The sequence below is a fragment of the Sinohyriopsis cumingii genome, chromosome 10 (genome assembly GCF_028554795.1).
Source record: "Sinohyriopsis cumingii isolate HCF-2022 chromosome 10, ASM2855479v2, whole genome shotgun sequence".
Lineage (NCBI taxonomy): Eukaryota > Metazoa > Mollusca > Bivalvia > Unionida > Unionidae > Sinohyriopsis > Sinohyriopsis cumingii.
This window is the reverse complement of record NC_142970.1, coordinates 115225041-115251744: the sequence shown is the minus strand read 5'-3', so window position 1 is coordinate 115251744 and position 26704 is coordinate 115225041. Positions and strand designations below refer to the sequence as shown.

At 38.3% G+C, this 26704-nt stretch overlaps 1 protein-coding gene across 1 annotated transcript in view; it reads left to right on the top strand.

The window, feature by feature from the left end:
• Positions 1-26704, top strand: part of LOC149791067 (uncharacterized) — a 50183-nt gene that overhangs the window by 14527 nt on the left and 8952 nt on the right. The window contains exons 10-11 of the mRNA XM_089971456.1: positions 6093-6173; positions 8999-9040. Coding sequence (XP_089827582.1) covers positions 6093-6173; positions 8999-9040 — 123 coding nt within the window. The remainder of the gene's footprint in view (positions 1-6092; positions 6174-8998; positions 9041-26704) is intronic.

Genomic DNA, 26704 nt, shown 5'->3' with positions numbered 1-26704 from the left:
TCGGTACATATATGTTTCATTTCACTCATGTGTATGTTATGTAACCCCAAAACATAACAAAACTTATTATATACTAATTTTATTTCCATTAACATTGTCTTAATCATGCAGCAATTCTCAATACTGTGCTGCTTGGAAAACTGCAGGACACGTGTGTCTAAAAATAGCATCGTGAGCTAGAAACTACTTTTATTGTAAACAAACAACGTAAGCTCATGTAGCAAAAGCCGGAGCTTTCTTTGTATTCGATTCATCTGTGGCTGAACAAAGCACGTTCTTTGGTCCATATGAACTTAGAGAAAATAATATTGACATTGCGGATGAGTTCACTGAGTCACAAAAGAAAGTTACCACCGAGCAAGACTGAAAGTGATATCTGATATGTCCAGCGATAGATTCATGACAGCAAAGGTGATAACATGCAATAATGAAAATATCATATCATTCTGATCATTTAAACACTTATTTATTATATCCGTTCACATCGATTGGGAAATTGTATGGTTCAGACTATGAATCGCGCTCTCCAGAACAAAAAAAAAAAACAACAGAATATAGGTTATTCCGTCTCTTCTAGTGAATACCATTCTACGAGTCAGTAGATCACTAAATTTGAAAACAAAATTAGATTACATGTCCAACAGAAATGACATTATTCCAAAGGAGAATTTACTAAACACGACAATTCAATGAATGTGATGTTCCAGAACAAACACGTTTTACGTCTGAGCCTTCTTGAAAACTTCATGTAAAGAATTCAACAATTTTCGCACCTATCAATGACAGAAAGAAAACACACGTGCAGCTGCGTTACGGTCATTACATAATCTACATGGATAATAAATTCAGTCCGTCACAACTAGAAAAGTAGAATCAAGTTGGATCGACATTAGAACAAAATCCCTTCATTAAGGGCCTACTGGAAAACAAGTATCAACTGAAAAAGTTGTTTCAAGGTCCATTTATTCACAACATGACCCTAAATGCAAATTTTAAGCAGACCAAACGAGATTTATTTTTAAACGAAATACCGAGTGTGACTAAGTTTAACGGTTGATGGTCGGTGATATGTGTACATGAATAAAATTACCGTGTGTTTGTTGAACTATGGTTGTGAATTTATTTTAGGATTCAGCTTTAGGTAGAAAAGCCAAATGAGTATTTAGTAAACATGCTACTACATTTGTATGGGAAAATATGAACTCTTTTGTTTTTACTAATCGATACTGTATTCATAACGTCGTTCAAATGTTCCTATACAAATACAGCAACCTATAATTTATGTCACGATATTAGCATATGCAGAACTCTGAAAAGGTGTGTGGGTTAGTATATAATTTCTATATTGTTCTTTGTCACATGCGTAAGTTCGTTAACCATTCTGTTGAACCTTGTTATTAAATTATTTCTAGTTCTCAAAAAAGATATAATACGGTATTTGCAAGATTATATCAGGAGTCTGACGGAATTTAATATTTACACGTAATTTCGTAAATAAGATCAAAAATGTCTGTCCAATTTCAGTTAATTAAATAGTTTGATTGTGCACTCGCATTAAACAACATAATTTTATCATTATCCAGTCGAATTATGATAATATGAAAATATGTGACCCAAATTCAAAGTAAAACAGAAAAGCCGTTGTTTAAATATTAGGACAAAACAAAAAGCCAAATGATATAAAACCAATAGAAAGTCTATTATAGTCACACTATACAGGTAAAAACAACTAATTCTTTTTAATATTATAATACATACATTTAGTATGACACAAGTACAATAAGAAAAGTGTGGGAAAAACTGTTATTATATTCCTTTAAAATCTGACACCATCATCTACCCAAATTGTGCACGGTCTCGATTGAACAATGTCGCGAAATGGATTCCGAGAAGGCTGGAAAGAAAGGTGCTACCAATGAGATTAAACTAAGGATTTGTATTGAAGGTTCAGATACCAATTCTTGCAGGTTTTGCCAAGTAAAAGAATTTGTATCTGTTGCTTAAGTACGTCACAGGTTCCTTTGTACTAATTATCCACTTGGAATGTCAGCTGTCATTAGTTCCGAACATGATGCGAAGACAGTATATACAAGACTGAAATGGTACGAAACAAGAATATACAGTCGTGATATTCAGTGAGACACTTTACTGTTAACGGAATATCTGAGATCACGATTGCCTTCCCAATTAAGACAGAAGGTCACTAACAAGATATTGTTCTCTGGTGTGATGATTATTTCATAGGAATATTAGATAGCTGTGAACACATTGAACTTTTCATTTGCAGCATAAGGTGTTCGTGCCCTTATTGGTACGTTCTTCAGACATTATCGTTATTTATAAATCAGTTAGTCAAGGAATGATAGAAGATACAATTAATTGTACACTATTGGGATCTGGTGATCAGAAAGAGATGTATGTATGAAGGTAATATCACTGTAAGGGTCGGGTTCTTTACATAATTTGAGCCAACATCGTTAATAACATATTTGGAGCTGACAGAGGCCTGACTGGTTTAAATCGTATTCTGTAATTGTGATATGGTATCTCCGATAAAGGCTGGATCGAATGTGCCATGTCACATATATGGCCATATAATAATTTAAGATGGTAACGGAAATTTGTTTGTGTCTTGAAAGAAAATAAATTGAATTTGAATGTAGATAAATAACTTGTTTTCTGATAAACTTTCTAATCAAACTGACAACAAAGGTATTCCTTGTATGCCTCATTAATCTAATCGCATGTTGCTAGATTAGTTCTGAAGAATCATGAGCCTTACAATGTCCAAGTAGCGTCACCTCTCCTAGAATAGTAAAATGAAAAGAAAGACCCATCTTTGCCAATTGTTCGAATAGGTAAATACGTTTCAAATTTTGGATAAATAACGGAGTCATTATTTCTCATCTCAGAACGAAGACATAATTCCTGATAAATGGAATGGATATTTGTTCCCTCAATCGTTTTCTCGTTAGCAACTACTGGACAAAGAAGAGAGCGAGGAAGTGATACAATCAGTATCCTCAAAACTCTACGTCTTAAATGATTTGTTTTCGAACATTTAATCTGAACAACTAGCAGATCGTCGGTATAGAAGAAATGTTCAAGTCATAGAACATCCGGTAGTCAGACCAATATAATGTAGAGGAGAGTCAGTACAACTTGTAAAGTTGCCAATCATTAAAAACTGAAATAGCAACTCTGTAACATTGATTTGCTGAATGTCATAGTTTTTTTATATTTTCAGAATGTCCGTTTTGAAAAACTCATCTCAAAATTAATATCCTCAGCCAAAAATATTTCTATCTCTATTCTATGCTTTGAATGCAAGAATAGATTTTATTGTGGGACGGCATTTTTCAGCAATTTTGCAAACGTGTTTGACCATTATTTAGTGACATGTGACCTTTTCTTATGATTTTAAAACTGCGTTAAACCTCCGGAAATTTTAACACCACACTTATTCAGTCTTCGATAGATAAATAGAATTGAATTTTCGTACTAGTGCCTATCTCAACAGGTCATCTTACCAAGTAATGATGTGTTAAGTTCGTCTTATCCACACTGCCAAATATTTAAGTAATCTCTTCCACTCAGGAACAGGTAATTTGGAGTAAACATTGTTTTATTTTCTTCTACTGGCAAAAGCAATTGGCGATCTATAATCTTAAAAGAAATATCCTCTGAAACAGCCAAATTTGTGGATATATGGTTCTGTGGTTTAGTGTATCGTACAAACGTTTTTTTTATTAGTGTTTTGTGCTTGTATCTTTTGCTTTCTATACCAAAACTATTATCAAATTCGCAATAAGAGGAATCCGCAGAAAAGACGATTCTGAACTAACAATCCCAAACGAAACAGTTGTTTTTATACCTTGGGATTTAAACTAGTGATTGTGCGTAAATCTGTGGCAATAACGTTGGCAATTGATTAAAGTTCAGATGTTTTATATGGCCTAAATACTGCCGACAAAATTGTACAGCTATTTTGCAAATTTTGATTTTCTCCACTGGAGTTTCTTTCTCTGCAGTTTATCTTCAACTTGTCCTTTTCTTGGCATTTCCATACCGCTTCCATTTATCACTTCCATAAGTCACTTTAAACTCCCGTCCTCTTTATCAGCTTTTTAATAAATCTTCGCAAAATACTGATTTCCGCCTCAAAATTAGGGTCGCCGTTGTGAAATTCTACTAACGAGTAACACATTGGAAAAATCTGCATGGTTGTCTGCCTCTATGATTGCTGTAAATATAGTGAGGGTGAGTGTTATTTTGATATCTCCGATACTGAACTTCTAACGTTTCGGAGGGTGTCGACCCTTTCAACTGATGGGTGAGAGTGCTCCGAATATGATTTTCTTCCCGTTAGTGAATTGGAGCTATCAGTCTTGGTGCGTAGGTGTTATGCAATTGTGAGTTTCTAACTACGGTGGGTAGGTAGATGTCTTCCAAATTTTATATACTAACGAAAGGGTAATAATTTATAGTCTATTCTGTTTAATTCTTCTGAGTCATGGACAAGATTTTCTGCGAAATAATGTCAGCAGTATCATGGTCCTGCAGGGACTCAGATATGTACACGAAACGTATCTCCTTTTAAATTGATATTTGTACTCTAAGCAATGCAATTCCTCGAAGGTTAGGTACGAAAGGACTGGCAAATTTGTGAAATAATTAAGGACTTTGATTGAATATTCGGAAACAAATCCCTATTGAATTTTTCATAGTGAAGACATTATATTTTTTGTTACTAATTACCATTTCTCTTTGTAATAATGACTCGTTTGAAATGTCAAAAGTTATTCATGAAAGTTTACTTTAAACATAAAGAACATCAACGTTTATAACATATTTCATGATAAAGTATTTAAACGTATCAATAAGATAAATAATATAACATTTATGAATCTATAATTTGCATTTAGAAAATATATCTGCCCCTATGCCTGTTACTCAAATCAGTATTTCCACGCCAAAAGGTTTCGAGCTTATATCACTTTTTTCTTGTTTTTCCTCCTCTTCTTCTTGATTGCCTGGATGAACAGATATCAGAATGTGACCAAACCGATTGACCATCCAGTATCTACTTACATAATCTAAAAGTATGTGCCACATTTGCCTAAAACAATGCCTAATAGTGAAGCTCCGGACCAAACCAAACATTTTGATTGAAGTGGTATCTTTTTCAAAACGTTTTCCACATTAATCAGTTACGTCATTTCCACAACAATGACGTATTCCTGCAGTGCAAGTTTGAAAAAAGTCCACATGAAGTCTAATTATTGTTGTTAGCTTCTCATCAGCCTCTTGCAACATGAGAAATGAATACGGATTTTTTTTTTAAAATTCTATATCTTCAAAGTTGCATTCAAAAGTCCTAAAGTATGTCGCGTCATTACACATTGACCAAGCGTGTGAAATGCTTAAAAGGAGACGTGAGATTGATATTCTATACTCAGTACATTTAAACTGTTGTTGGTCAGTCCTTCTTTCCGATTATTCCTAACCAATACACAATCTATATGATCGAATTCAATTTGGGAAGATTGTTATTTGATATGTGATTATATATAAAGAGAGTATATGTTTCAACATCCTGCCATCAGTGTGAAACATGTAGGAAAATTTGTATTGAAACATGTAAGTATTTGGTTGCCCACGTCAAAAATTTGCGAGTTTCTGTTGACTGATAAAAGGGATAAATTTTATATCCGGCTGCATTTCCACTTCGGTGCATGATACAATACTTGATTACAGGAATATACATGTTCCAACAGGCACTAATACCACTCGTTGATGTTATGTGACGTCATATAACATTATGTAATGGATCTACCATTACCCTCTTCATCGGAAAATGTTTTCCAATAGTGTTGTTTGTTGGAATAATGTGAATTTAACTTCATATCGTGCACCAATTCACAGAAAGCAACACTATATGAATGCAATTCACTTTAGCGATTGTAATAGTATAGTAATATATTTTATAAAGCAAATGCACTGGAATAAAAGAATATAAGAAAATATTTCATTAATAAATAATTATACAATCAATTATAGAATTATTATAAACAGTTTTCAGTTTGCTTTAGCCTTCATTCACTTGGGCAACTTACCACCACTTCTATACAACCACATGGACTGTCAGTGGGAGATCATCAACCATTACACCAGTAAGTAATGTATATTATCAAAATATCAATGCAACTTTACTTTACAAGCGAAACATATAGGACTCTTGTAACTGAATATTTTAGCTGTTTAATAAATATATTTGTTTTAAATTTGTTTGGAACAACACAATCTGAGAAGGGTTTCAGCATGAAATAATATCTCCTCAGAAATTCTAAATTGAAATATATATATGCATATGCAAATAGACTAATTTCTCTTTCTTTCCTTTTCTTTTCTTTCTGTTACGTGTTTAGAATCTTTTAAACAGTAACAATAAAAAAGTGAAGACAACAATCTTTGTAAAATATAACAGATAATTTATTTCCCATGAAAAATAAGGTAAAACTGAGAAAAAGAACTTACGGTTTTAAGAATCAAATCAAAAAGTAATCCAAGAATAATACAAGAATTATAAAATAGAGTTGGTAATAAAAGTTCTAATGAAATTGATTTCGAATCCCGATGAAATCCAAAATGAAAGGCGATGACTTATGCTGTGATGAGTGTAGCACAGAAGCGTCAAAAGTTCTTTGTTGAATTACAGAAAATAATATTCAAGTGTTTGCATTCTGTTAATTTCGATAACTGTCTTTGTCCAAGAATTAATTTAGAGCACAAGTATTTCCAGGGAATAATAATCTCTTAGAATCCAAATAATTTAAAGAAAAATTTAACAATTCAATTCAAACTGGTCACAGCAAAAATCACCTTGACGTCAAAAGTGTTTAGGCAAGAATAAATTATTTCTCAATATATTAATATTAAATAGATGCCCAGATGAGGGTCAACTGTCCGGTAAAACAAGAGTTTCGAAATATTTGATTTATGTTCTTTGTCACGTACTTCAAGTACGGCCCCGATTTCATCAAACGAATCTACTCTAAGAAAGAATAAAAAGCATAAAAAAGTTGTTTACTTCAACTCATGAATCAAGGCCAGGAACCACGTCAGCATCAGCTACAAATTTTCTATTATTAGGTCTACGAAAAACGGAACTGAATTTCTGGAAAATATCAAATCCAGTTAATAACATTACATTACAAAAGCATGTACTGGAATAAAATAAAATCAAGATCAACAAAACAAAATTATATTAATTCAAATATAAATTAAATCAAATATACATAACATTTCTCATGAAGATGCTGTAGTGAAATCATTATTTTTAATTTTGTGCACTGTTTATTTTTGCTGAAATTTCAGAAATTGAAGAAGGGTATTTGTCCTTGAAGTTTAATTAGCTGATTTTGTTGATTGTTTTTGTATTTTAAAAAAGACAAGGAGTAAACATCTGCAAAATGCATTAGTAAGAAAGTAGTTTGACACTGAAAATCTGTTACACTGGAACACGAAGTAGTTTGACATTGGAAAAATGTTGGATTGAGTCACAACATAGTTTGACATTGGAAAAAAAAGATATTAGACTGAGTCGCAAAGTTGTTGGACACTGGCAAGCTGTTATATTGAGTCATAAAGTAATCTGACAATGGAAATTTGTAGCCTTGGGCGCAAACTATATTGACAGTGGAAAGTTGTTAGGTCAAGTTTTATGGTAGCTTGTTTCATATTGAAACGTTGTTAGACTGAGTCGCAAAGTATTTGACATTGGAAATATGTTGGATTGAGTCGCAAGGTAGTTGGACAATGGAAAGCTGTTAGACTGAGGGGCAAAGTAGTTTGACAATGGAAAGCTGTTACTGAGTCGCAAGGTAGTTTGTTTGACATTAGCAAGCTGTTATACTGAGTTGCAAAGTAGTATGACATTGGAAAGCTGCAAGATTGAGTCGCAAAGTAGTTTAACATTGGCAAGCCTTTAGACTGAGTCGCAACGTAGTTTGACAATTGAAATATGTTAGACTGACTGGCAAAGTGTTTTCATATTGGAAAGTTGTTTGAGTCGCAAAGTAGTTTGATAAACGGAAAGTTGTTAGGCTGAGTCGCAAAGTAGTTTGATATTCGAAAGACATTAGACAGCGTTGCAAAGTAGTTTGGTATTAGAAAGCTCTTAGATTCAATGGCAAAGTAGTTTGACAATTAAAAGCTGTTCGATTCAGTCGCGAGCTAGTTTGAACTGAGAAAGCTGTTAGACTGAGTCGCACATAAGTTTGATTGTGTAAAAGCTGTTAGATTGATTCGCAAAGTAGTTTGATAAAGAAAATGTGTTGAACTGAGTCGCATATTAGTTTTACAATAGAAAGCTATTAGACTGAGTCGCAAAGTAGTTTGACATTGGACAATTGTTAGATGAGTCGCAAAATAGTTTGACAATGGAAACCTGTTAGGCTGAGATGCAAATTAGTTTGACATTAGAAAGCTGTTAGATTGAGTCGCAAGGTAGTTGGACAATGAAATGCTGTTAGAATAAATTGCAAGGTAGTTTGAGAATTAAAAGTGTTGGACTGAGAAGCAAAGTAGTTTTACAATGGAAAGCTGTTCGAATGTGTTGCAAATTAGTTTGACATCATAAAGCTTCTAGACTGAGTCGCAAAGAAGCTTGATAATGGCAAAGCTGTTAGATTTAGTCGCAAAGTAGTTTGACAACAAAAATATGTTGAACTCGTTGCAAAGTAGTCTGACAACAAAAATATGTTGAACTTGTTGTAAAGTAGCTTGACAACAATAATATGTTGAACTTTTTGCAAAGTAGTTTCACAATGAAAGCTTTTAGACTGAGTCACAAAGTAGTTTGACATTGGAAAGTGTTTAGATCAGTCGCAAAGTAGTTTGACAATGGAAAGCTGTTTGATTGAGTCGCAAGATAGTTTGCCATTGGTAGCTAAGAACAAAATCGGTTTACATCCTGCAACGATTTATTTTCTTCCAGCAATTATTGATCCCAACGGACAAAGTTGCAGCTGTAGCCACGGTATGGTAGAAACACACACACACACACACACACAAAGATATACACAAATAGAACATCACTTTATTGCTCTACTCACTGCGCTTTCTCGATCGTTTAGATAAATATAGTGCATTGCACTGTTTCATGCAAATTCATCATCATCATCATCATCATCATCATCATCATGGTAACAGCGTACGAATGTGATTATTACAGTTAACGCAAACATTAATATTTTTGTCATTAACTATGTTTTGTGCTTCTGATTTCCTCATAATGGAAGCTGTTTGCATTGTTGTTGGAACCTTTGATGTCGTTGGTGTTATAGTCATTATTGTTTGTTTAAATTACGACCTAATGGATGAGGAGAAGGAGAAGAAAGCAGACAGCCATTCGTTTTCTTTGATATTAGAAATACACTATTAACTTATCTTCACAAGTGTGTAGAGTTTGTCTTTAGAAAACAATGCATATCCTAAAATTATAATATATTACATAATTCAAAATATAATATATTAGAGGTTTTCTTGGGCTGTCACCATGCAAACATGTGAAACAAAGTTTATTGTTGTTAGTATTGTTATTAACTTATCCCAGAGTGGGATCGAATCCCTGATGGTCAGGTACATAACCACATGATACAGACAGACGCCTGGATCCCTAGGCTATAGACCGCTCAGGTGGCCTTAAGGGGTTACAGCGTCCATCTCCAATGCGTCCATACAGTAAGAAAATGGTACTAGCAGCATCAATAGCTTAGTGATCGGACTGGTTGACATGGTGTCAGAATAATATGACTAGGTGGGACGTGGTGGTACATATCTGCGGCATGATGCCCAATTGCATGTATTGTTGCGATATGAATAAAATTGTTACAGTACGTTAAAAATCCAAACCACACACACACACCATTATGCTATATACATGTGCACTATATTCCTTGACCACTAGGCTATTGACATGTTCAATATATGCCAATAGTGTTGTGCTCAACCGATCACAGGTGCTTCGCACAGTATGTGCATTTTATAGTCGTTCTGAATTTGAAAATTTTGAAGAATTTTACAGCAGCACAGACATGAAATTAAATTGCACGTAAATCACGACACATAACAAAGCAGACTCAGATTGAAAACTCAAACATACTGACTCTTAATATATATCGATATCTTTCAAACTTCACATGCATACAGTTATACGAACAAAAATATAATGTCAAACTATAACCTACTATACTCTCATTTGGGCAATTCCCATCATTTTTCAAAACTGCCATTGTAAAGCCTCTGCTGAAGACACCAACACTTGATCATAACGATTTAAAGAACTACCGCCCAGTTTCTAATCTCCCATTCATATCAAAAATCTTAGAAAAGGTTGGTCTATACCAGCTTGTATCTCATCTAAATTCAATCAGTCTTTTTAGCAATGTACAATCTGCACAGTACTCTCACATTGCACCAACACGTCATGAACATATGCAAGGCTGCATATCTTGAGCTGAGATGCATCAGCTCCATTCGCCAATATCTTTCAGTTGATGCCACTAAAACACTTGTGTGTTCATTAGCACTTTCAAGACTGGACTAGTGTAACTCAGTTCTGTCTGTTTCATCTCAATATCTGCTTCAGAAACTTCAAAAAGTTAAAAACACCTGCTCGGATCATGCTATGATCAGAGCACACCTTCCCGTCACTCTGTACCCTACACTGGCTATCTATTCGATCCAGAATCAAACACAAAATTTGTTCTCTGTGCTACGTTTCACTGTCGGACTCTAGTCCAACATACCTATCCGACCTCACCCATGTGTACTCACCAGCAAGATACTTATACTCCTCTTCTGACAATCGTATACTCATTATTCCCACCATGAAAACAAAGTCATATGGACAGCATTCTTTTGCATACCAGGGCCCAGCAACGTGGAATGAATTGCCCACTGAACTTAAACACAAAGACACAGTGATCACATTCAAGAGGGCTCTCAAAACTCACTTATTTCGACTGCAAGAACAAACTTAAAGACCTAATAATGTTTCCTACCTTAAATATTCTCAGCATGTTTTTTATGTTTTCTAATGTCATGGTGTTTGTTTTTGTAATCATATCATTATATATGTTTTTTATCTTATAAGTGTTGTCTAATATTGTAAAGCGCTTAGAGCTTCTAAAGATTAGGCGCTATTCAAAGTCATTATTATCATTATTATTATTATTATTATTATTATTATTATTATTTGACGAAAATGTTACAGACAATCGTAAATTTTAATTCTAATCATAATGTCAAGTTCTATGCTCAGGAACTTCGAAACACTACGGCCTAGACACTTTCGAATTACGTATTGTAATAAGCCAAAGGGGTTTCTATACCAAGCGAGTCTCTGTCGTGAATCCTGCTAGAAGGCGCTTGTTTTCCTGATTCCCAATGACCTCTCTGCAACTAATATCCTAAACTGGAAATTCCCACGCGCCCAGACTATAAATAATGTTTCTCACATTGCAAACGTTTTGTTCTAAATTAAACCTAAAATCAAATTCCAAACAGGTCTGCGATAAAATAAAATCTATTAGAGGAAAATCAACCTACTCACCTCCCAAACTATTGGATGCTACCACCAATCAAGAAAAGGCCAATATGCTTGCTAGTCACTTTTCCGACATGAGCAGCGACAAGAACAATTCCAAAAAATTTCAAAGACCAAAGAAATACGGCAGAAAACACCCTTCACCTATTTCAAGACAGGAATCCAAGATTCGGACTTAAAACAGCGAAATCACCTTATACGGATGTGAAATAGCGTTAGGGTCAAAGAAAGAAACATCACCTGGAAAAGATCAAATCAGGTATATAATATATATAAAAATCTCCCCAGCAATATAACACCAACCATTATTAAGATACTCAACCAAATATGGAATAATGGAAAACTACGAAATAGATGGAAACAAGCCATCATTATTCCCATGCCCAAACTAGGCAAAGACCCTAACAACATAGCATGATATCGACCCATGTCCCTCACCAATAACGTGTGTAAAACTATGGAAACTATACTCTCAAACAGATTAAAACATCACATCAAAAGCAACAATCTGCTATCAGAAAACAAATATGGCTTTCGTAATAAGCCTTACAACACCGACCAACTACTACGATTAGAAACGGACATTAAACTAGCATTCAGCTCCATGAGAAAAACAGACAGAAATCATAGCGATCTTTCTTGACCTAGAAAAAGCTTTTGACCTAGTCTGGACAAAAGGATTGATTGCAAAACGCAACAACTTTGGAATTACTTTATGCATGTTTAACTGGATTGCAAACTTTCTAGCAGGTCGTAAGATTGTAACCAGAGTAGGAAACACCCACTCCAAAGAATTCTCCCTTGGAAATGGAGCATCACAAGCGAGCGTACTCAGTTCATTACTCTTCAACCTTATGATTAACGCCCTTGCCCTTAACCTAGCCTCCATTAAAGTTAATATCTCACAGTTCGCCGACTACAGCGGCATCTGGAGAGCAGGAAACCCAGCCAGAAAACCAGTCATTACGGAAATACAAAAATGTTTAGATGACATAGGGAGATGGGAGGATCAATGGGGGTTTAAAATGTCACATGAGCAAACTGTAGCAATAATATTTACCCCATAACGAAATAACAAATTAGCCTACCCTAACCTCTATCTACAAAACCAACTGATCAAATATGTTTCGTTAGTAAGATTCCAAGGAATGTATTTCGACAGCCACCTAACCTGGGAACACCTAATAGATACCCTTATACGAACCTGGGAACACCTTATAGATACCCTTACACGAAGCTGCAATAAAGACTTAAACCTCTTTAAGAAATCTCAAAGCACCACATGAGATCCATCCAAGAAACCTTATTTACCATCTATAAAGCCCTAGTAAGATCCAAATTAGACTATGGTTGTCAAGTGAATAACTCAGCAAAACAACCACTCCTAAACAAACTAGATGCCATCCAAATAAAAGCTTTAATTGTTTTCACAAGCACACTCCCCTCCACCTCATCGGACGAGCTTCAAGTTCTCGTTGGGGAACTACCACTAAAACTGAGACGACAAGAAGTGTTAGATACTCCATTCGATTAGCTAACCATCCAAACACGCATCCCACTAAAATTGTCATGAGTAGATGTAACACCTCTTTTAGCCACAAACTAGTTCCAAACTTATCTGGTGGCAAAGAAATCCTAGAAATTATGGTACAACTTCCAATACTTGAACAACAAGAAGAATACACCAAACCACCTGACCTAACCCCTTGGACACAAACCAAACCAAGGGTAAACACCATGGCCACAGAATGCGGAAACAAACAGGAACAAGAAAATAAACTAAAATCCATAATCGCAAATGACATACAGGACACCTACCCTGGTTTCATTAAAATATACACAGACGGGTCCAAAACAGCTGAGCCACCCAGATGGGCAGCTGCAATTGTAATCCCTGAATTTAACATCCAAATAGGAACCAGGCTACCAGTACATTGCTATATATACACTACTGAATTCTGGGTAATTATTGAATCACTTCATTGGCTCAAAAACAATAACATCCGCAAAGCAGTCATTCTTAGCGACTCCCTTAGTGTAATAAACTCAATTAAAAACCGATGCACTAATTCAAGACAGCTGTTCCTTGACGTGGCATTCCTGATGCTCAAAGAATTATGCACGAGAGATCAAATAGTCGCGTTCATGTGGGTGCCGTCACATATAGGAATCCCTGGCAATGAACAGGCTGATAAAGTGGCAAACAAACAGAAAGTTAGGAGACCCCATCCCAGCCACACTTAGATACAGCATCACAGAAGCCCAATGTTTCATAAAAACCTATATCAATCAAAAATGGCAAGAACACTGGAATTCCACCCCTAAAGGTATGAAATTTCACTCCATCCTAACAACAGTTAACAGGTCTATTAAACTACCCAAATGTAACAAGGTTGACCAAAAAATAATTAACCGAATAATCACAGGTAAAACCAAATTAGCAGGTACTTTTGGCAAATACATAGGCCCCAAACCTGTAAACATAAACTGTTACCACTGCCACACAGTAGAAGACCTGCAACATGCATCCACTGATTGCACTAAATTCCAACTACCAAGAACCAATTTCCAAAAAGCACAAAAGGCAATTGGAACCCCCTAAACCTTTTCAGAAATCCTAGATTTGAAAAGCTCTAATATACAATTAATATCCCATAATATATTAAAATTTCTAGAAATAACCGAATTTAAAAATAGGATATAACAAGCCCCAAACATCCTTGTCAGGCAGTTAACAAAAGACAGGCTACTTTGACACGTCTAACGAGACCTGATTTTTCAGCAAAGAAACCCGTTTCCAATTGCCAAATATCAAATAACCTCCTCCACTAAACTTATCTCCATATAAAACCCGATTACTCTTATTAAAAATCTGAAAACAACCATAACTAGCAGTCAAGCTAACAAACCTAAAATTAGGGGGAAAACAAAAAAAATAACTTCAGTAATCCTTGACCCGTCCCAGCGACCCGAGTAATTCGGCAAAGATATATGTCTTATTAAAACAGAGTTAGCCTGAAATAAACTTTCAACACATAAATAAAGCAAAAGAAAATCAACTATCATTTTTGTAAACAGGCTAATAAACTTAAAAACTAGGGACTAAATGAGATCAAATGTCTTTGACATGTCATAGACCCGATCTTTCGGCAAAGATATCAATTTTATTTATAAAAAAAAACTACTTAGCCTGGAAATAAAAAATTGGCTCCATCAATAAAACTATGACAAAATAAACCAAACAACCCTAAAACCCACACGTACAAGAACAATAAAATGCAGTAACCCTCAATCTTAATTTATCTATGTACTTAATTATTTTAATTTTTAAAAAAAATATTTAAATTTAAATTTACATTTACACTTAAATGTGAACTCTAAAAATAAATATACCTCTACATGCATGTTCTACTAACATAAAACAGCGCAGAATATGTTTCCAAATTCAGTTTAAAAATATTTTAGAACATAAATTTCAAAATTCCTGCAAAGCGGAACCTTAGATCAACCTAGAAACAACGGATAGCAGCCTTCCTTCCCGCACTTTTCCTCCCTTGCCACGGACATACACCAATGTTCAGCACGCAGTGCGCACATAAATGTTTCCAAATAAACACACGAGTGAGTGAGCACAATGCCCACTCACCCCATCAAGTGAAACAGATTATTATTTATAAAACATAAGAGTGTGTTGGGTCCATTCAAACTCATGTCAGGCCTCCATTCAGGTCGTTAGGGACCTATATGGATCCACGGCCTGAGGCTAAATTAACAGTGTTCCTTGAGCACATAAATGCCTTGGGGATAAGGAACTGATTCTTCCCCCCCCCCCTTGCCGGAACAATTAAACGGCCGCAGTGCGGTCATAAATCCGAGGTACATGTACTTAATTTGCGCAAACCTCGTCAGTTCAATAATAAGTAGAATGCATGACCACCAGTATCACAACTACCCAATTGCCTGTCAACCTCACAACTGCATGGTTTCTCCTCATTACATTTCCTCATCATTGCGCCAGCATTTTACGACGTCCAGCACCAAATACAGGTAACTATTTTCCCTGCGCTATTTTAGTTCAGTCAAATGAAGATTTTCAGCCTCATTTCGCTTGTAACTCTACACCCTATTTACCACCTTAGCAACAATAAATGGTGCGTCCAGATGACGTAATAATCCCTTCACAGTTATTCCGTTGCACAGTTAGCCAGTCCCCAATCATACGTACTGAACATCGAGTCGCACAATCAATCCACAAAATCAGATTTTAATAGAGACTACTGAGCTCAGGAACACTTACGCGGCACCGACCTGAACACACCAAAACTAAACTAAACCATGCCATAATAAAATCTAACCAACACTACACCGTGTAATTTACTAATTATTCGGACTGAGGACCATATAGCAGCAGAGGGGGCGAATCGGACATTTTGTCCAATCGTTATTTGGCTTAATTAATACTTTCTGCACTCAGCGATCTAGTGTAGTCAGCGCCTGGTAAAAAAAAAACGACGTCGGTCCATCCTACACGATGGTGACGTCATTTGGTTTAATTAACACCTTCTGCGCGCCGATCCCCAGCGTCGTCAGCGTCCGGTAAGCACATCGACGACCGCGTCGATGTCATTGCCCCCTCTGCTGCTGAGGGGTTATTTACAATGAAAATTATTTACAACTAACCGAATATTTGGTCAAGTCCGATACGATATCGTGTCCGAGGATCATGTAAATTTATCGTTACGAATCCATGTGGGGTCGACTGAGCATGACTAAAAAAGTTTCGAAAAACATTAAAGTCCATGTCACCGCCGCACCATGTCTGCCAAATATTTCGTAGCGTGTGTGTATCAACGCCGTTGAACACAGCAAGAATATTAAAGTTGTCTCTAATTACTTTTGGAATCTGAGTGTATCGTTGAGTGACATATATCACGTCAGTGTTTTTATGCCTGCCTCTGGAAAATATCCTAGCTGGGTTTTTTTGATTGTCTAACATAACATCATCGTACACGACTAGATTGTTAACGTCGCCATCAATATCATCAATACCCGGTGCATCATTGATATCCGTAATAAACTCAATAACATTTTTTTTAGCGATCGCTGATGCATTCTCGTTGAAATCTTTTAACACCTCGTAGCATCGTTGATCATCTACGCTAGGAGCAACCAAATACAACTTATCCCACTTCATCCATCTCATTATTAAATTGAGTAACAATTGCGTCTTGCCGGATCCAGATGGTCCGATGATAATCATCCGGATCGAGTTTGGTAACGCTGCAACATGCTTAACTGGTTCTCTTGTTTTAGTCGCCGAAAAATCAATTATATTCATATCTCTATACATAAATTATGGATCTATATTGTGTGAAGTGTAGAGTACGTACTGGCACAGATGATATGACAACCGTTACGACAAGAAATAACAGATCGGCGCTTACTGGCAAGTGTGTACAATGCGGTACAAAGAAATTTAGATTTATTTCTATTAAACCCGGAGATGTTTTTAAAAAAAGCGAGGAGGTGATATTGCAGCCAAATCGGCAAAACTCCCCGGAACACCGTGGGCAAAGTATCCAGGAGAAAAACACCTCCCAGGATATAACTACTGTGGCCCCGGAACACGATTAGATATTAGACTCGATGATCAAAATCAGCCCAAACCCGGTGAGTATCCAATAAACGCTATCGATAAGGCGTGTCATGCTCATGATGTTGCTTACAAAAGTAGCGATCTGCAACAGCGTCATATCGCGGATATAAAATTAATTCACGCGCTAAATGCTATTCCTGATAAATCCGTCAAAGAAAAATTGGCCTCATGGTTGGTAAAATCGGCTATGAAAGGTAAATTAATGATTGGCGCTGGTAATTAATAACAATCATCCAAGAAAAACGATGGAATCCATCTATTATTCTCCGAGAGGATACTGGAAGGGGAAGGCCGCAATTGGTAAGCTTGCAAGCGCTGCAAAAGTAACGAGGGCCACTGCGGCTAATTGGTTATCCAAACAGGCTATATGGCAAATTTATCTACCACCGCCTAAACAAATCAACTTCTCGCGCTTTGATGTCGGCGTGCCTAATGAAGTTCATCAGGCTGATATACTATTTCTGCCGCATGACAACGGTTACAAATACGCGCTAACCATAGTTGATGTTGCGAGTCGATACAAACAAGCGGAGCCGTTAAAAACAAAGTCAGCAACTGAAGTAGCCGATGCGTTTGGGCGAATTTATCGAAGAGGCCCTCTGCGCTGGCCAAATCTATTACAAGTTGATCCTGGTAGTGAATTTCGCGGCGCTGTTTTATCAACGCTGAAACATCATAGCGTCGCGGTACGACGAGGTCATACTGCGCTACATCGTGATCAGGCAATTGTTGAACGATTCAATCGGACTCTTGCTGAACGGTTATTTGGATATCAATACGCGAAGGAATTCATCCAAGAAAAACGATCTCGTGAATGGGTCAAAAGGTTGCCAGGCGTAATTGCCGCGTTAAATAACGAGATTACCCGAGCAATCAACATGAAGCCCAGCGACGCGATTAAATACGAGTATATACCCGGAAAATCAAAAATAAATAGCGTTTCCAAGCCGATTCTCGGCGATGTCACTGTTAGATATCTGTATGAACCAGGAGAGCTTGAAGGCGGTAAAAAAAGGGCTACTGATCCTATTTGGAGTGTTACCACACATAACATATCAACGATAACACGATCAACTGGTAGACCACCGATCTATAGACTGGATTCAACTGCTCCTCAGCGCGGATTTACACGCGAGCAACTACAAGTGATACCTGACGATACTCAATTGCCCCCACGTGGTCTTAACTAGCGCCGTTGCGTCTATTGCACTCAAGACAGGTCAACCTCACATTGTTTTTGACATGACCGAGACTGTTATCGATCCTATCCACGGTAAATTGGCGAGTGTCTTTATCCGAATAACGCCAACTCATTATACAATTGCAACTCGCGCAGTGATTATTCTGTTGTTGTCGTAGCGAGATTATTAATTCGGCATCAATATCAAAACGCCGCTGTTTTTTTTTATCCTGTTGGCGGTAACCCGAGAGTTTTCTATTAATGACGCTTGCATCGATAATGTCGTTGTCGTCACTGACCTTGTCAGCGACTCCGTCACTGACTCCGTCAATAACAATTCTTCGAAGCTGATTTATCCTTCGTACTCTGGACACTGCAAGATAGACTAGATTCGACCATTCGATGCGATTATCAACTATCCAAACAATTGTGTCCGTGATGGTTAGTCCCTGCGAGGAATGTATTGTTGTTGCGTATCCTAGCGTCCACGGGGATTTATCAGCACGTAGCGCGTCCTCGACGACACCGATATCAACGAGCACGATATCATTCAGCACGAGAATTTGTTTTTTTGCCCCCGACGCTGTCGGGGCTGGAATTTCAACTTCAATGTTCTGCCGCCGTGTGTCCGCGGGTCTATAACATAACGGCACTGGACGCGTTGGAAACTTTTCCTTATGCAACGTAAACAACTTCCGCTGAAGTGTGTCTCTGACTATCTTTCTACTCGCTACAATCAAATCGTTTGGTCTCCATGTTTCCCAGAATTCATTTAACGGCGTTTCCGGAATCACCTCGCGGATTATTTCACATTGAATTCTATCCGGCTGTAATCTGATTAGTTTTTTAACCTCGCGCAGTTGTTCATCAAGTGCTCGGTAATCAGTATCGGTTTCTTCATAATAGTCCACAAAACCCTTTAACCAATCATGTGGACCCTCGCCGACAAATGGTGGTGGTTGGCCATGGTCCCCACACATGATTACCGCTGTATTCGCGCGCAGCAACCACTCAAGAAACATTTGTAAAGTATCTAACGAAACAGTACATATCTCATCCCAGATGATAATGTCGGGAATAAATTTTTCACCCATTCGATCAGGAGTCCACTCACCGCCGCTGTATCGAAAAAAGCTGTGATAAGTAACGGCGTCAACATTTCGTTGTTTTATCTCTCGCGCTAGTCTATGGGTCGGTGTAAGCACGATTATACTTGCCCGCGTTCGAAATAATTCAATTGCCCGAGTCGTCTTTCCTGACCCGCCACAGCCGCTTAAATAAACCGTCTTGTGTCTACAAATTGGATCAGAACACGATGGTGCATTAGACCATTCTGACAATTTATCACCGCGTAGGTAATTGTTCTCAACGATGACATTTGCTGACGGGGAATAATCGCGTCGTATTTCTTCTTTAATTCTCCATGTACCCCAACTCTCGTCCGGACTAGTAAACTCGGTTACGTTTTTCTTATACTTTACGTCAATATAAAATGAATCAACGGCTACTCTAACCGCGGTATCGGGGAATCTATTTATCATCGAGAATAAATTGATAGCGGCATAACCCAGCATAGACGCCCTCAAATGTGGATACGCCGGGCTGTCTCCATCGCTGTAGGTAACAACTGTACCCAACCTCGTTCCATTGGACAAGAAAGCTGTTTTGCAGTTCACGTATCTATTTTTTGCCACTGCGTCCTTGATTACGAAATCATATTCTGCGTCATCTATAATCAGCCGTGAGCAATATCGTTTGTAATCGCAGTTTTTTCCACCTTGTGTAAACTTACCAATTATTCTTCTACCGAGATCTTTTGCCTCGTGGTTTCGTTGGTTGAATATCCTCCTGGACCATTCGATGATATATTCCTCGTCGGCATCAATGTGTTTTCTGGATTCATCAATTATGCTATCTAGACGCTCTGGTTCTGGTAACCAGACTTCAGTCTCCGCCCGGTATGATATAATCGCGTCGCTGACAATCAACGAAACTAGCATGCTACAATCAATCATATACCGTAGCAGCGCTATTGGCAACCACTTCTTTTCAGCTATGTGTCTACCGATCCAAATATAGCAACAGCGATGGAGTCCTGCCGCGAATTCAAATGATACTATGCGAGCGAATCCGGTTAAATCAAAATCAGGCAGTGGTCCATTAATAGCAACACGAGTCATTTCATGTCTGGGGTGTCCAAATCGTTTGAAATACTCAGCGGCGGATCCATACCCGAGAAAACTCGCTGGATAACAGGCAACCATATCAACGGAAATCATAGCGTCGCGGTTGTATTCAGTGTTCCATAGTCCACCGTGATAGTATTCCAAACAACTGGATTGTACATCTGGTAAAAATTCCTTGCGCGTTGGTCTCCACGCATTTTTCCTTGCTGCAACATGAGCTACAACCGATGGAATCGTAAAACAATTTGTTAGCAGTTGTTCATCATGCTCTTCAAATTCCATGGCGGTTTTTTTCATCCTGTTGTGAAATGCTTCAGTGCGATATAATTCACCGTTTGGCCTTACAAACTGATCAAAGGTATCCGCATCGTTTTCAGCGCTGCGAAGTAACCACACTGATACAGGGTCGTTTTTACACAAGTAGGCAATAGCATCAAATAGTTTCCTCTCCGCGAGAAAACCATCCCTGGAGAATTGTTCTCCTAAAAATTCTTCGGGTATATACTTTACTGTTCTATCCCGTGGAAATATTGTGATCGCGGGCGTCCATGCGTGTTCGTTATGATCAATAATTTTGATTGGGGCTCCCTTTGATTTGTACTTTGATTCGTGTAATACTTCACCGGTTATCGTTGTAACGGTTATTGGAAATCTCAGCGATGTTTCTAATCTCGCTATGTCGCTGATGGTCGCTCCACGCTCTTTTACGGTTAGTTCCCACTGGTTGATTTTGCTACGTCGTAAATCAGTCAATTTGTTTCCTCGACACGCATTTGTAAAATGCTCTATTATTCGTTCTGCTACACAATTTATCCCCGTTGACTGTTTCATCGGTTTCAGTTTTCCGATATCAGGTTTCTTATTTAACGGGTATATTCCATAAACAACTGCTGTTTCAGGATACGCTCGTTCATAGTATGGTCTGTCAATTCCGGTTAACAACCCCGGCTTGGAGTCGCGGCTGACAATGACTGTTTTCTTGTCGCTGAGAACCGGTTCAAATTTATCACGTATGATCCAATCGCCTGATTTCACCCGGACAATGAATTTTACTCTGAAGAAATATCTTTTACCGTCAAGTTGTGATATTATCGTTGCTGCGCGGTTGTCGTTCATGGTAGCATCAACAATGCCATCAATTCGAAATGTTGACCAACTGTGAGATGCGCCATCACGCTTGAATTCATTGATACAATCGCGTATTTTATTCAACAGGGTTTTATCGTTTATTAACGCTTTTGGTGTGTCCTTGAGGACTCTATCGAGATTGAACTTAATATTTTTCCGGGGCTTAATTGCTGCCAATCTCTCAAACTCATCCATATAATTAAAACAAGTATTTAAATGAAAGAATATAGTATAATGAATCACTGCAAATGGTTGATGATTGGGTCGACAACCCCGTGCAATAAATCATGTAGAGGTGAATTCTGCGGATACCATTTACAAAGCGTTCGTAATGGTTCTCTTGGCCCTCTCCCGTGCTTGGCTTGCCACGTCGGTGTAAGAGGAAAATCACAGTTATGTATTAATTGTGGCGGAAAGCGATACAGGGAACTAAAACGCTATTATGACAAGCGAATTAAAAACGCCGTCATTGACCCTACCGCAGACTTCGTCATCAAAATCCCCCAAGACTACGTTGAAAGATTTATAATTAAACCAAATAATAAATTAGACAAATAGTATTATTATACAAATGGACCAAGAATTTCAGCCGCATCCTGTGCTCGTCAATTACGAGGCGTCTCGCGACGGCATTGTTAGAAATCGTAGACTGAAGAAACCAGTTGGCACCGTAAATAATCACGGGTATTTGATGTTTACTGCTGGAGGGAAAAAATATCTCTGTCACAGAATCATCTATGAATGTTTCCACGGATTAATCGAGAATGGACTTGTGATTGATCATATTAATAGTAATAAGACTGATAATTCTCTTACAAACCTGCAAACTGTCTCTCAGAGTGAAAATAGTAAAAAAGGCCAAACCGGTAAATACCCAAAGAAAGCAAAACCCGTAAGGTCATTTGATACAACAACTCACGAGGAAAAAATATTTCAGTCGATGAATGAAGCAGGAAAATATTTTGACATTTGTATCACCTCAATACGATTTGTTGCAGAACGAGTATATCAAACAGCAATCTCAAAAAAGACCGGGTATAGAATTCGATTTTCATATGTAGATACGAAGTCACCAGCGCCATAGGCGCTGACAAGGCCACCGGCGCTGACAATAAATTGTCCGTTCCGGAAGAAAACAAAGTATGAACACCTCGGAATTGATACACGGGGTTTCATTTTTTTTATTTAAAAACAAGATGTTTTATAAGAATAATGAATATCGAAGACATCAATAATATATTAACTGAGATTTCAAAATTAAAAAATCAAGGAATTGAATTATCTGATGGTCTCGACAGTGAAAAAATATTATCCGATTATGAGATTATTAACGAACAGTCGAAACGGGGGCGTTTTACCCTGGCCCGCGAGTACTTTTTTATAAAACGATTGCAACATACGATTAATGAAAACTTGTACCACAATGACGCAAATGCATTCATTGGACTATTCACTGCCGTTGAAATAATACGAAAAAAACTCGGACGTGTTTATGAACGACGCCGGGAGATTTCTAGTAAAATCAAAAACATTAGAAGGATTATAGACGAAAACTCCGGCGAGAAATTAGAAATTGCTTCGCAATTGCAATAATGGTAGGCGAATCACTTACTACTCGGCTAGCCAGAGAGCGACTAGCAGCGCTTAAAAAGTTCATACCGTTACGAGACAGGGTCCGAGAACAACTTCAAACGCGGCAACAAATGCAAACTGATTTTACTGTTGGAAGCGAACAACTGTTTGCCCCGGTAACTAAAGCGACCAAAGATGTTACGGCGGCAACTGTACCCGTTCTTGGTGCGCTTGAAAAGATAGCGGCTCAGACCGAACAAACAAAAAGGTCTTTAGAAACACTCCCTGCGAAAATAGCGGCTGCTACAACACGGAGGCCACCACCACTCGCTATAACCGAACCACAAGAACCTTATGTTACAATGGCCGACGAGGAAGAACTAGGCGCTACTGCGAAAGAACCAGAAGAAGAAATACCCGAAGAAACACCAGAAGAAGAAATACCGGAAGAAAAAGAGGGGAATATACCCCGTATTGTACTCAAGAAGAGCACAATAGATGAAATTAGAGGCTTCAGCAACAGGGAAGAATTAATTAATTTTGCTGCCAACAATTTTGCTAAGAGCATACGAGATAAGAAGCATATCAATAGCGGTTACGAGAAAAATATAAAGTCGTTAAAGGACTGGGCAAGAATAGTGTATTTAGCGAGTAAACATAAAGATGCATTACCACATCGTAGTAAATCCGATTACGACGCATTCCACAAGGAAGTTAAGAGTATAACACCAAAAAAAGGAAAAGGATACTCTGTTGGTAAAGAATCCTACGGCGTTACCTGTCCTGGTAGTGTTCTCAGTGATATATCACGGCTAGAGGTACTAATCGGAGGAAAACGAGCCGGAAATAACTCTCCGGAAATAATCAATGAGGCCGCTGATATTTGCAAGCGGTTATTTGCAGGCGGTATTATGGACATTAATGCATATCGAACGCTCATAGACGAACTCGTGGATGATTAATTGGAAAACTGGTGTTTTTAATAAGGATGATCATACACTACAACCATGATAAACCAGTACTCGTCTACGTGGTAAACTCGCGATTGCCTGTTTACCGCGCGTACTATGGAGATGGTCTCGGTAGCACCATTGCGGGGTTATTTACAAGAATGGCTCCAAAAGTAGCGCCGTTAGCCAAACAATTAGGGATGAAGGCTATTGATGTTATTCGTGATAAGGGAATTAGTGCTATTGGAGATGTTGCCGGAAAGGCGCTTTCAGCCGCGCGGGACAAACTAATGTCATTGGTGAAATCCAAGAGAAAAAAACAGAAACCACCGGTAATGCCATCAACGACAGTGATGCCTGCAAATGTCAGTAAAGTAATAAATAACGCCGTGGAAGAAAAATTAGAGTCGTTGGCGACGACTCAGTCGTTGGCGACGAAGCCATCAATGGCTGAGCCATCCGCCGATGCGGCAACCAACGCGCTCATGAACGCGATAGCGGGAAGTGGTTTAAATTCAAAGAATTTACGACGAAAAAATCGCAATTGAAAACATCAACATGATAAATAATAAAATGTTTGCGCGTACCGCTGATCCCGCGTTTGATATGGACGCCCCAGTGCACAGGGATGATTCTGTCCGTGATTATCAATATTATTCTTATCATGCAGCGCAACCTGACCTACGATCGCGAATTGAACTTCAAGTCCAAGATACCAGTAAATATTTTTTGCCGTGTGAAGCGTTTATCGAAATCGAGGGAGAACTCGTGACAAATGCCGCCGATAATGCACCATACGCAGATGACCATCGTGTTCGAGTTGGCTTCGTCAACAACGGTATCATGGCGTTATTTGAGAGCGCCAGATATCTTATTGACGGGCGAGAAATTGAATCAATAGAACGCGAGGTTGATGTTGCAACAACGATAATTGGGTTGGCGAGATACTCGGATGATTATACAAGATCGGCGGGCCCATCTATAATGTTCGCAAAGGACTCCACCGATAACGCTGACCATCTTCAGTACGTTAACGTGCTGGCGGAAAGAGATACCGCAGTTGACCCACAGGCTGAAGCAGCCAATCCAGACCGCAGAGCAAGACCAGGCGCTAATTTCAATATTATAAAGAGTATCAACAATGATTACAATCTAGGATTCGCAACAAGAGTAGGGATGTTGCAAAGACCACGCCGGCAGTTTTCATGCGCGATTCCACTCCATCACATATTTGGATTCTGCAGAAATGTTAGAAAAGTTATCTATGGGGCTAAGCATACAATCGCGCTGACGCGAAGGGGCGATGATAACAATGCAATATGGCATGCTGCTGGCGTCGCTGCCGGTAAAGTCGTTTTAACTAAAATGGCATTGTGGATGCCGGTGTTGACTCCATCAGTTACCACGGAAGCACGATTGTTAGCATTTATGGAACAGGGAGGGAAATCGTTGTTGAGTTGGCTAGCGGTAACAACTGATGCTAAAGAGGATAACGTCGCCGATACGTTTACATGGCACCTGGCGTCAAAACAGGGTGTTTCAGCCCCGCGTCATATTTTTATAGCGCTACAGAATAGGGAACGATTGGGCAGTCAAGAACGCAGTCATATGATATTTGATCAATTAGGAGTCAGGGATGTTTCGCTGAGAATAAACGGACAACAGGAACCATCCGAGGATATACAGCTTAATTACGGCGACAACCATATCGCACGTGTGTATCATCGATTGCTGTCGTATATGGGTCGTGATCAAAACGTCGACACTGGTTTGCAAATATCACAACTTGATTTTAAAAACCTGTATCCGATTTATTATTTTTCGCTGGAACATCTTGATTTAACGAGACAATCCGTCGTTGATATACACTTCAGAGCTCGTATAGCCCCGGGTGGTGTTAATTATAGAGCGGTTGCTGTCATTCTCAGCGATAAATCAATGCTGCTAGAAGGCGTTGGTGGACGAATGAGAATCGTTGATGCGCCAGTGGAAAACATGTAATTGAAAGCACAAAACGCGTTTACAATAAATGTCGTATAGTGTCGTCAGTGTAGAGTTGACTGATGGTCAAGTCAAGAAATTACGATCAAAGTCGGCTAAACAATGCGGAACCACAATAACGCTGAAGCCGTCACAGATGGCAGGTGGTAATCATAAGATATCGTTGACGGCGCGTCAAATAAAACATTTCAATGATGCGATGAAGAATAAAAAGGGTGTTCAAATAGATTTTTCAGCCGCAGCAATTAAAAACATGGAAAGGACCGGTGGGATATTTCCACTGTTAGCTGCGATTCCAGCGTTGATTGCCGCGGCCGCACCAGCAGTGGCTAAGGCGGCGGCGTTAGGAGCCGTTGGTACCGCGGCGGGGATGGCATTGAAGAAGGCAACCGGGAAAGGTTACAAAAAAAAACGACCCGT